Source organism: Lepisosteus oculatus, chromosome 7 (assembly GCF_040954835.1).
Source record: "Lepisosteus oculatus isolate fLepOcu1 chromosome 7, fLepOcu1.hap2, whole genome shotgun sequence".
In the NCBI taxonomy this organism is placed as follows: Eukaryota; Metazoa; Chordata; class Actinopteri; order Semionotiformes; family Lepisosteidae; genus Lepisosteus; species Lepisosteus oculatus.
The window spans coordinates 10,417,654-10,430,705 of NC_090702.1; the positions used below are offsets into that span (position 1 = coordinate 10,417,654).

The 13,052-nt window shown below is 36.2% G+C and overlaps 1 protein-coding gene across 3 annotated transcripts in view; it reads left to right on the plus strand.

Annotated features, from left to right (window-relative positions):
• The window catches only part of ninj2 (ninjurin 2), a 45,011-nt gene extending 37,367 nt beyond the window's left edge, over window positions 1–7,644 (plus strand). For 2 of the 3 annotated variants that reach the window (XM_015353245.2, XM_015353246.2), the window contains 2 exons: window positions 1,849–2,030; window positions 2,692–7,644. In XM_015353245.2, the coding sequence (XP_015208731.1) occupies window positions 1,849–2,000 (152 nt within the window). In that variant the 3' untranslated portion in view covers window positions 2,001–2,030; window positions 2,692–7,644. Of the gene's footprint in view, window positions 1–1,197; window positions 1,248–1,848; window positions 2,031–2,691 lie in introns of those variants that run through there. The other variant, XM_069192150.1, reaches the window with a different exon arrangement.
• The last annotated feature ends 5,408 nt before the right edge of the window (window positions 7,645–13,052 follow it).

Here is a 13,052-nt window from a genome sequence, read left to right on the forward strand (position 1 = left end):
AGCTTATACAAGCCTTCCACTTCATTAAAGGTATAGTTTGCTACTATACTGTAAATCACATTGGAGCTAGTTAGAATTATTATACAGCTTATGCAGCTAAGTAAATAATTTGATTAATACTGTATGCAACTGAGAATATTGTAACGATTCCGGGTTCGGTGAGTATGAACAGAGAGACTCAGACTTGTGGAGTTTGAAAACTGCGCTTTATTTCTTCCCCGTCACCACCTGCCAGCCAGCTCTCCCGCACCCAGACACCCAGAGAGACACACCAACAGCCCGCCAAGAGCGTCAGCGAGCCCGCGCGCGAGCCCCAGGAATAGAGAGAGCGAGCGAGCGAGAGCGAGTGTAACACCCAGGGGTGCGGAACCAGGGAATTATTTACATGGAAAACGTGGACGTTTTGTGTTCTGGATGCGTCGGAAGTCAAAGATAATTTCCCTGGTTTTAGAAGCATTGAGTAGAAGGTCGTTGTTCAAACACCAGGCTGTTCCCAAGTCAATCTGATCATGATCATTCGAGATGAGGCCAACAATGGTCATCTGCATTAAGTCATGGAGATAGGACACAGCCTTGAGGAGAACCTGTGGTGCGAGTCAGAGGGCAAGATGTCCTATTATTCACCCTGACAGTCTGTTGGCGATGTGTTAAAAAGTCCAGAATCCAACGACACATAGCAGGGTTGATGTTCAAGTCCATCAGTTTACTGAATTATTTATTTGGATTAATGGTATTGAATGCTGAGCTGAAATCCAAAAACAGGATGCGGGTATAGGAATTTGGCTTCTCCAAATGCTGGAGTATATAATTGAGAGCCAGGTTGATGGCGTTTTCAACAGACCTGTTAGCCCTGAAGGCAAACTGGTGAGGATCCAGCAGGGAAGATGTACAGTGCTTGAGGTGCTTAAGCACTAGATGCTCAAAGGATTTCATAGCCACTGAATTCAGAGCAACTGGTCTGTAGTGTTTGAGGCAGGGTATTTTTGCTACTTTCTGCCAAAGAAGTGAAGTATTATTAATGTTGGTAAACACAGGAGCCAGTTGATCAGCACAATAGCTGAGGGTATTATACAGTTTACAAGAACATCTTAATTTAAAGACAAAGTGGTTTGCCTATGTTTATGTCAGAATAAAATTACAAACATCACCTGATTTTGAATACTAAAAAAACTAAATAAATTGTGTTTGATCCCAAAGAGGCTGGTGACAATTCATTTGAAGTGATTCACAAGGAACTTATTACCCAGGTTAGTTCATATACAGTACAGTAAGTACTAGGAATAGAAATATACACAGACAGACGTTGCTACTTTACCGTGTTGTAATTGAAAGTTATTATATATGGTATAACAGTGTGGTTTGGTAATTAATCAGTTCAATTAAGAAAAATTAATCACACAAACAGCAAATAAGATTATGGGAGTAAAGCAGCACTTGTCCTTGAAGACGGCTTTTGAAAAATCCACGATTAGACTTGTGGAAATATATTATATCAGATCAGGTTCCCCAAATGTACCTCAGACAAAAAATAAATATTCAATGTTCCCATATTTATTAAAGCAGTTAATACAAATTAATGGCAAGGGTAAATGAAATTGGGTCAATATAAACTGTCTATGCTATAACAACCAATGTAATAAATATGTCATGCCTTTTTTGTGATGAGTTATGAATGCTCAATAGATATTATGTGTAACGTTTTGTGATGTATTCAGATGAACAGATATGTGTCCATAAAAACATTCCAATAGGGAACAATAAAGTTTATCTTATCTTCCTATTTATATTACAATACAATCTATACATTTTAACTATAAAAAATGTCTGTCTTTTTTTCTTGTTTTTGAGCTCGTAAAGACCTAAATAACGTCAGCAATCAAAAAACATTGGATACTGTGAACAATGTGGCCACATGGTTGGTGTTTGTCACAACAGTCATCAACATCTTCATCACTGCTTTTGGGGTCCAGAAACCTGGGCGCTTTTCCAGATGGAACTGACCACAAACACTGGATTAACTCAAAACACAGGTAGGTCTATGGTATAGTTAACGTGACTTCCAGTTATAGGAAAAGTAAAAAAATAGCACAAGTTCATGTAAAATCCTAAACAGTAATCCCATGAATGATGAAAAAAATCTAGAAATCTAGAATTGTAACTAACAAATCTGTTGCACTAGATTACTTAAAATCCACTCAAGATTCATACTCTTGATACCATGCAACTGAAAGAAAAAAGAAGCATGTTTTCAACATTGGTTGTAAAATAAAAACCTAATACTATGACTAACTAAAGACTAAGATGATTATTAACTTTTTATGAAATGTGCAATCATAAAAGTGGTTTGTGAAGTTTCCAAATCACACAGTTCCAAGGTATTATACAAAGAAGTGGACTTTCATTTTCTACTTTCCATAAAACACAAGGATTTCTGGTATGAAGAAAGAAAAAGCAGTTCATAGGCTCAATCCGTGTATTGTGATGGAGCCCGACACGTTCTGTCTGGAGGAATGGTCCTTACTGAGAAGTGCATGAGCTTAATAAAATATTCCAAGATGTGCCCTCTTTACATTATCAATTCAACGTTATGAATATTGTATGGTTAAATATTCATATGTGATTATGAAACTGTTTCAGAAGATTTAAAAATATTGCATGCAAAACATTGATGTAATGTGTTTTTTTGTCTAGGTGAAGATCCCTTAATGATTCCAGTCTGGACAGAAGAAGCATAACTGTTTATATTAATCCTAATAGTGAGATGTCATTTGAGCTCTACAATATGCTTTCTAAACTATTATGCCAAATAGCAAAGACCTAAGCAATAAACTAGATATAGAAATTACCACAAATTATCTTTACAGACTTATTGTCACAATCGTCAGCCCTCCTCTAGAGGGCGCTCCAACCCCTTTTGTATTTAAGTTTCATTATTACGTTCACCTGCCCCTTGTTCCGTATGTATTATTTAAACCCCATGCCTCCAAAGCTCTGCGCTCAGCATTGGAAGATGGATGCCACAAGGCTTGCCCATTCCCTGGGCTCGGGGTAGCCAGAGGGTAGGTCTTATTCCCTGGCATCCTGACCATCTGGGTCCGTGGCTCAGAGCACCAGGCTCTGTTATGTTTTTACTTCCTGGTTCCTGATTCCTGATTCCTTGTCCCCATTCCTGTCTTTGTTCGGATGGACCGGCTAAGGACTTTTGGACTGCTTCCTGGTTTCCCCTTTCAGATTGTTTTGGACTTATTTGCCTGCGCCACGACCCCCAAGCACTGGATTTTACCATCTGCGTAGGGTCCAGAACTACGTTTCGTGACACTTATTGCTTTATTGGTAAAATGCTTTTTTTTGTTTCTGGTTTAAAACAGGACATATACAGTAATATTCTAGAAACTATAATGTCTTCTGAGGCTAAAATGGAAATTGCTTATAATTCCCTCCTACCTGGTTGTAGGAGATGAAGACTTTAACATCCAGTATTCTAATTCAGTGTTAGTAGCAATACCTCAGCAACCAGATTGTCACTGCAAAAGAATGCATATATATAGTCTGTGGCAAATAACTTCCATTCACAGTCACTCAATTTACATAATATTATGTAATCCCTTCCATGTTGTAAATTTAGGATATTTTATATTCAAACTACATCAAGAGATCAGAGGTCAACCAAAAACATTCAGTTCCATTCAAAACTGAGCTTTCAATGCACCATATTTCCAGCAATTATATTCACATTTCGATCAGCAGTTATATTCACATGCATCATATGTCATCCTAAACTGTCTGCATTTATTTCACTTTACTATAAAGAAACTCATTGATCAGTGAAAGATGGCCACTGAAAAGGTAAACTGAAAGGTAAACTATGGATACAGTTTGAGCCTAGTGTTTCCATAGTGAAAAACAGCATAATAGACATATCAAAACAGACAAAAACAGTAATGCAACCGAACTCTTGCATGGTTGTGGAGCTGCATACAGTGTCCAAGACTTCTATGCATATTTACATATCCTGTCTTCTGGAAATAAGTGGCAATGATGGTGACCATTTCTTGATCATGTAAAGCTTTGTGACTTTTAAGAATCAATCAAATTAGTTTATCCCTGCTATCATTTAATTATAATTTGACAATGAATGAACTTAGCTGAATGAAGTAGGAATTCAGTAGCAATTTATAAAGTCACACACAGCACAGTCCAAAACAACAAGTAACAACAAGTTTAACAACAAGAAGTTTAATGAAGGTTCTGATAAAAGTAGCAATCAACAAATTTTGATTAAAAAAACTTCTCATAACAATTTACAATAGTTTTATTAACTAAATATTCCTTGACTGGTTTCATTGTGTTTCTGTTAAAGCTTCAGTAAAATTTAAAAGCAGTATATATGTTCTTTAAATGGCAGAATTACAAATACTAAGTTTTGGATTTGAAATCCCGAAATGTTTGAGCAGAAAGAAAAGTTTCTGGAATACAGTATTCTCAAATATGATGTGATTAACAAAGAAAAGATTTTCAGCACATTAAGGAGATGTCCACAAAAAGGTCTGTCACACTTCTACAGGAGTTTCCTATACCTAATAACTTTTCCTAGCATTTTAAGTTGTAGCCTTCATTTACATAATCGTACAAAAATCACAGCGAGTTGTAGAGAGTCGCAGCGCATGCCCGTTACCCTCAGTTGGGTAGCGTGACACCCCCAGCGACAAGGTCATAGCGCTCTTAATAGCCTCTACAACTCTCTGCAACTCTCTATGATAAAATCAAACAGTCATAGGAGTGGGCACTTGCGCCTGCAACAGTTAACAGCCAATGAACGCTCAACCAGAAGTACAATGCATACAATGCAGCTGCAAAGAAGGAAAGCAAGTGTTTTGCAAATTGAGGAGAGGCTTGTCGAACTTTGGAGCCAGCACAGATGTATGTTCTATGTTTTTTTAAATATTTTTATTGAATGTATAAAGAATTTACAAATACAAATACAATTAGAGGAACAGAAACAGATACAAGAGAAATAAACTCAAACAGAAAAAAACAATTAAATGCCAGAGATAATGAAGTAAATTATATGACCAAATTATATATTTTTACATATACAGTATCAAATGTTATCTTGCTTTTGCACTTTTCACATTTTTTATAGAATTAAAATAGTTTCAACTCCATCTTAAAAGTACTAAAAAAGGGAGTATTATTGGACCATTTTAATTTATGAATGTGAACGTTACCCACAATGACTAATTTAATATAAATAAATGCTTTCCCCCCCATATTTTCTCTTGGTACAACAAACTATCAAAATCCTTAAATTTAAAAAAAACACCTTTAAATGCCTACAAATAAAACCCTGCAAGTCCGTCCAAAACAACTTATATACACCTTACAAATAAATGTACAAAAGAATCCCTTTCAGCCTGACAAAATACACACAAATCATCCTGCTCATCCTTAATTTTAGAGAGTACTATTTTAACTGGATAAAACTTATGAACAATTTTAAACAACATCTCTTTAACCTTATTTGTAATACAATATCTATCAGGAGTTGTCAAAACTAATTTCCAAATAATATTTTCAAACACCGCGTTCCAAAAAGATAAACAAGGAGGGATAAAATGGGGTTTACAGAGATTCTTTATATGCATGTTATTACCTTTCCTATACTTTTCCACCCCATCCAAGAATAAATCAATTATAAAACCAGAAAAGAAATCAGTCCTCCTGTTTCACATAAAAAATCAGCACTCATTGTTTTACAAAACAAAAAAAATTCACTTTTCTTTTTACAACACTTTGAAAACCTCTGGCATTAATGGAAAAAATAAAAGACATACATACAATCAAATTACTATAAGATTATCTAAATTATTGAGCTTTTCAAGAACCAGGACTACAATATTCCAAACCAACACTAAATAAACACTCGTTGTATGTTGCTATAATAAATATAATAAAAAATAACAATGATTAACTGAGCAGTCACTGGGAGCAAATCTCCTTACCGTTTACAAAAGCCCTCACTCATACAAAGTAGGCTCTCCTCCCCTCTCTTCTGGCAGCTTCAACCTAGGGCCACAGCTGGATCCTGGTGCTCCTGTCCCCAGCAGACATGTCCTCTGCAAATCTCAGTTTATTTGAATACAGATATTCATTCCCTCTCGCCACTTTCCATAGCATGTCCCTCGCCATGCTCGCTCTAGGGCGCACTTGCCCAGACATGTTGGCTCTCCCGAGCCGGTGAACAGTATCGATGGCTGATACCAAGTCCTCCTGATCTGGCAGGATTCTTTTACAGATACTCTTCACAGTAGCAACAATGTCCTCATCTCTTTCCTCCTTAAATCTAAATAATTTTAAATTCCACCGTCGACGGTATCTTTCTGCATCGTTCACTTTCAATTCAAGTTCTTTAATCTGCTTTTGTTGTTCAGTATTTACTTGTTTAAGAACTTTTACTTCATTGTTTAAGTCCTCAACCTCTTTAAACACAAGTCCATGGACTTTTTAAGACCTTCAATTCCTACTCTATAAAATCTAATCATTTCCTTCAGCTCAGCCAAGCTCTTTGACATAATGTTAAAGATGTTGGTTTGGAGCTCCTCCAGCGTCAGCTCGCTCCTCCCTCTCTTGGCCACCGGGGTTTTCCGTGGGTGTCCCGGGCAGGCGCAATACGAGATTTGGAACCATGATGGAAAGTTGTGAGGGAATCATGTAATTATTCACCCTCTGCAATTCCTAGTATAATCCGTATAATTTGACACCCTGTAGGACAGAAAAGGCAGCAAGATTCAGCAATGGCAGTCATTAAATTTGACATGCTCTCCAACTAGAAGTCGTGTCGAGTCCTGTACTGTGACAAAGGCTTAATTGAGTGCCAGAGTGGAACCTCTGTAAAAACCCTCCTTCACTCAGAAACCCAAACAGTGTGAATAGTACTTTTAGTCTGTAGTGCTCCAGAAAGGCACATGTAGTGTTATTTATGATGTTATTATGTTATTTATAAATTATTAAGTACTCCCACTTTTCAAAGGTGGCATTGGACATTAGGACATAAATGGAAACTGACACAATAACAACAAAAAAGTATTTTGAGTGATATTAATACCTTTTATAAACACATCTTGATTTGTAGAAATAAAAGTAAATATTTACTTTTTTAATTGCCTTTAAATTAAGAAAAAATGAGAAATACTAATTATGGATGGACAGGTTTAGCAGCTTATAAGGTATGAAAAGGAAGAAAAACCAATCAGGGTGAAATAATACTCTTGAGCTTTAACATCAACTTTGCTAAATTGGTTAGATTTTTTTTGTTTGGACATTGCTGAATATTTCTATATTCTGTGCTGCCATCTGAAATGAAGCTCACATTGGATTCACAAGTGTATTCTGCATATTTTTTTCCAGTTGTGTAACATTTCTTGGACCCTTGCTCTACCTTTCTGAAACTGTAAGAAAGTACCATGTGCTCCTGCAGTCTCATGTGAACTCTGGCATTAACCAGCAGGTGGCAGCTGAAGACCTTTACTAGATTGTTGCTGAAATCCATTTTAACTTGCAAGATGTGCTTATTGCTTGTAATATTAATTTTAAAACCTTTCTTGCTTGTGGTATCTCTTTAAAAAATAAAATCCAGTCCACTTTTTTCAGTTTATTTTTTCAAAAACTGTTAATCTTGCAAATGAGGAGTAAACATTGTAAAGCCTTAATCTGAAATTGACAGACAACATCCCCATGCCTCCACACCTGCCTAATTCAATGTTAGTAGCATCCCACAGCAACCAGGGTCACAGTTGGCTCAAATAGCAAAAGCATACTAAGCTGCAAAAGTATTGTCACTGCAAAAGAAGGAATATATAGTATATATGTTAAGAGGTAAAATAAAATTAGTCTGAGACAAATAACTTACATTCACACTCACTCATGCCTTAATTTATGGATAAACTGTACTATATAACTGAAGTTCAGTGAATGGTTGGCTTTTCCCATCTTTATTAGCTGTTTAATGTAATGACACATACCTCTGTGTACTGACAGCATGTTTCCACCTCATCCTTACAGCAGAACTGATGAATTGTTAGTCACTTTGCCTTTCTTTATATATCCATAAAACAAGAAGTTCTGGTATAAATATTATATATTTCTAACTTTGCAAAGCATATGAGAATAATAAGCATACCATTTTAAAAGGACTTGCTTTAGATTTCTACATATAAAATTTGCTGGAACCTGATGTCTGGATCTGTAGTCTATATGGGAAGCATATATCTCGTGGAACTGGAACACATATCCAGGACAATGCAGTATTGGAGGGGTGTATGAAATTATGCTGAACGTAACTAAGAAAACTTTCAAGGCAAATGATCAGAGGAAACATTTACTAGTGTTCTTTAGAAAAGTTGTTTCTGTCCACCACAATATATAGTTACAATGCATTCTATAAGTATTTGGATAGTGACAGAATGTTTGTTGTTTTGGCTCTGCACATTGGATCTGAAATGAAACAATGACTATGAAGTTAAAGTGCAGAATGTCAGCTTTAATTCGATGGTATTTATGTCTATATTGGGTGAGCCATATAGGAATCACAGCCCTTTTTATACATAGTCCTCCCATTTCAGGGGAGCAAAAGTATTGGACACATAACATAATCTTAAATACAAGTGTCATGTTTAGCACTTTGCAATCAATGACTGCCTGAAGTCTGCGACCCATAGACATCACCAGATGCTGGGTATGTTCCCTGGAGATGCTCTGCCAGCCCTGTAATGCAGCCATTTTCAGTTCCTGCTTGTTTTTGCCTTCAGTCTTATCTTCAGTAAGTGACTTGGCCGATCAAAAACATTCAATTTTTTGGCCCTGAAATACAATGTTATCCCACTGCGCAGATTGTACAATTTAACTGTCTGAGTAAAGCAGCTATATTTTCCAACCATTATCTGTACGTAATGTTATTCTTAGAAGGCATATTAATACTTTATAAGTATTCCATACAGACATTTATTGGATATAACGTTTTTTAAAAAAATCCACCATAGACAGTTTAGCAGTAAATTGAGAATTTACATCTTCTCTCTGTGAATTAAAATAACATTTGGTATTGATTTCTTATGCACATGATTTCTTATGTATCCACAAATAAGTGTCCTACTGTTTTTTAACATTGTCACAAACTTAAAAAAATTAATTACATTCTTTCCCTCTCTACATCTGCATTCTCTGACATTTGCTTGTAAATATAAGAAAAGAAATTTAGTGGAGTGATTTACCGAAGGCATCTTAGATTGATAATCTAAGAGTAAGCAGAAGTTCTAAATAATTAACACCTGCAGGTCTCATTATAAATTTTAAGACACAGGAGAGTGGAATTTACTGTTTATTGGATGCTCCCTCTGTGCAGGGCGAAGAACAGTAGTTTTTAACCTGACAACAAATACTTCAAGAATTTAGAAGCTTAATTTTACATAGAGAGAAACTTTTTGTTATAATTATTTTTAATCACAATAATTACCCCTGTGGCCTAATTACGATAAAACTTTTTTTTTTCTTGTTGGACCAGGACTCATGGCTGCACAACCTAAAACTCATATACCCTTGGATTATCTTGCAAATGTGCTAATCTCTGTGACACTGCAAACTTTGTAATGATTGGATAGTTAACACCTCTGAATTGCTTTCTCACTCTGTTCAGAGGGCAGGGTCTGACGTAACCATCTTCTGCTCCTCCTCAGTACCTAGTAGCCGCTATGGGCTTAAGAGATCGTAAATGTAAAGTGAATATTAAACATACTGTGATATATAAAATTCATAAAACTTCAATATAGTGTACATATTAGATTTTATTTATATATATTTTTTTCTATATGATTTAATCTATATAGTTGACCTAGCAGTAATTTTATTTACAATTAGTTTCATTTTCCTTTACACTTCAAAATGGCAACAAGAAAAAAATGGTTGCAAACTGCTCCAAAGCCTCATGAGTTTGTGCTTCTACAGACAAGAAGCCGAGTGAAAGTAAAATTACATCCCATAGCCATTTTCACTTGCCCCACTGCCCCATTTCCCTTCGGCTTGCAGGCAAATGCACCAACAAAAGCATGAAACACCCCTCCAGTGCATCATCCAGGTGGGTGCTACACATTAGTGGTGGAGGGGAGTCCCCATTACCTGTAAAGCACTTTGAGTGGAATGTCCCAAAAGTGCTGTATGTGTAAGGATATTATTATTACATCACAAAAGTTAAGCTGAAATAGGCTCTAAGTGAGAAAGTGCATTAACAACTTTGATGAAGGCAATCTTTTATAAAAAACATATTTATATCAATGTATCAACTGTGGGCAGCAGTGTAGTTGCTTTTTAGTAGTCATTTGAATGCATTTTTGCATTCTGAAATTTGTTAAGGTGCATTAGTAACCAAGAAACGTAGACGCTGCCAGGAGGTCGTGCTTGTTTTATGGGATCTGGCCCTTCTAGCTTGCAGGCGACAATTCTACCACTGTACCAAATTCAGCATTCGATTTTATCAGCTTATTTAGTTACAATAAGCATGTCAAACCTTTTCCAAAGTAATTCAAAGTGACCAAGGTAAAGAATTAGATGCAGATGTTTATGAAGAAAGTGTAATACCCTACCACAACCAGCTAAATATATTTGTGTTCATACATCAATAGGTAATGACATTCAAAACCTCAAAAAACAGAAGTATATTGTGTACAAACAGAATTTCTACTATTTCTAACAACTGAAATATCGACAAAAGGAAAAGGTGTGGAATGAAGATTTAATTATTTGGAGTTAATGAGTGCCGGCTGTGCTCGTAACAAGTATGTAAAATAATTCATTCAATTAATCAAAATATTAAATATAATAAGTAAACTTACGTGCCAGTTCTTTTGATTATATTCTTTGTGCAACTAATTTATTTGCAAGATATTTTGCTGGTTGTGTGTGCCACTTCCATAAACCTAAAGGAAGAGTAACTTTAGTGGCTGTGTACATGGGACATAAGTACTGTAGTTACATTTCTCCTTTTCAGCATAGTTGTGACAGTGACCACTGAAGTCTTGTGGGTGTCCTTAGTGTGACAGCATTTTTAGAAACAGAATAACAGGAAGTGAAACTCCATTTGGATCTGGGTTATGTCACACTCCGTAAGAAGATTTTTGAGACATTCAGGCATGAAATTGTGATTCAGTTTTAAACATGCTGTAATAAACAGGCACATTGCATATACTATAAACACCACTTTGAAACACATTGTGGGAATACATTTATAATGAACGAAATTTAAATAAATAGGGAGGATGTGAGGAGGGGGAAGGAAAGAGAAAAATACACAATATTTGAAGTGCTGCTACTTCCTTTTGAAAAAAATAGTAAAGGAATTGTTATAGAGAGTCTCTGGGGGAGAGCTGAATCATTGAGTGACAGATATACTGTATAATGACTCCTATCAAGCTGTAAAATTAACACCATCAGACTTCAAACACAATCAAATAAGCTGCAAAGAAGTCTGGTACAGAAACAAAATGCGCACATCTAGTGTTTTTCAATTAGTTAATGAACAAGAACTCATTAAATTAATTATTAAGACAAAGTCAACCACCTGTCCACTAGATCCCATTCCCACTCAACTAGTCAAAGATTCCCTTGAAGTACTGGCAGGACCTATAATTAGTATGATGAACACGTCCCTTGCATCTGGCATTGTATCTGATCAATTTAAGGTGGCGGTTGTTAGACCGCTCCGTAAGAAGGCAAATTTGAATCCACATGTTCTTAACTACTACAAGCCTGTCTAAAACACCCCATTTCTATCTAAAATAGTTGTGGCCCAACTTCAATTGTATCTGGACTCAAATAATATACTTGAGAAATTCCAGTCTGGTTTCCACCCAGGCCACAGCACTAACACTGCATTAACAAGAGTTGTAAATGATATTCTCTTAGCTACAGACACAGGGAATGCAACAGTGCTTGTGCTTCTAGATCTTAGTGCTTCCTTTGACACGGTTGCCCACTCTGTTTTGTTACACAGGCTTGAGTTTGAGGTTGTCTTATATGGAACCGCCCTTAAGTGGTTTACTTCATATTTAACTAATCGTTTTCATTATTGTATACGAAAACATAATATTAGCTTTCATTCATATGCTGATGACACTCAAATATACATTTCATTTACACCTATCGACAACTCTTCTATTATCACTTTAGTTAATTGCATTAATGAAGTAAAGACTTGAATGTGTGTAAACATTTTGTTACTCAACTCTGATAAAAATGAAGTTCTGTTGTTGGGAGACAACAACTACTGATAGGACTACTATCACTTCAGCACTTAACGCAGATTTTAAAATGTGTCTCAAAGACTCAACACGTAACATAGGCATCATATTAGACACAAGGCTCTCATTTAACTCTCATGTTAGAACAGTATCGAAAACATGCTTCCTACAGTTAAGAAATATTGCAAAACTAAGTCACTTTCACTCCACTCAAGACACAGAGAAATTAATACATGCTCTTGTATACAGCATTTTAGACTACTGCAATGCCCTACTATCAGGGAGCACCCACCACTCTCAACACCTTACAGTGAATTCAGAATGCAGCAGCTAGAATTGCTACTAGGAGAAGAAAGTACGACTATATAACTCCCATACTTAGCTCTCTTCATTGGCTTCCTGTCAGGTACAGGGCGGACTTTAAAATCCTTCTATTTATTTACAAGCCTCAGAGGTCAGGCACCTGTCTATCTAATGGATCTTATTAATGTATACCATCCACATCACCTGCTTAGATCACAGAATGCAGGTCTTCTTCATATTCCACGAATTAATAAAATAACAGTTGGCAGTAAAGCCTTTAGTTACAGGGCACCTTGCTTATGGAACAATCTCCCACCCCATATTCAAATCTAGACTGAATACCTATTACTTCAGCCTAGCTTACATTACATTACATCACACCTTACATTATGGCCTCCTGCAACCATGGCTGCTGGTGCTGCTGTACGTGCCATTGTGTGTCCACCAGGTAGATACATCTGT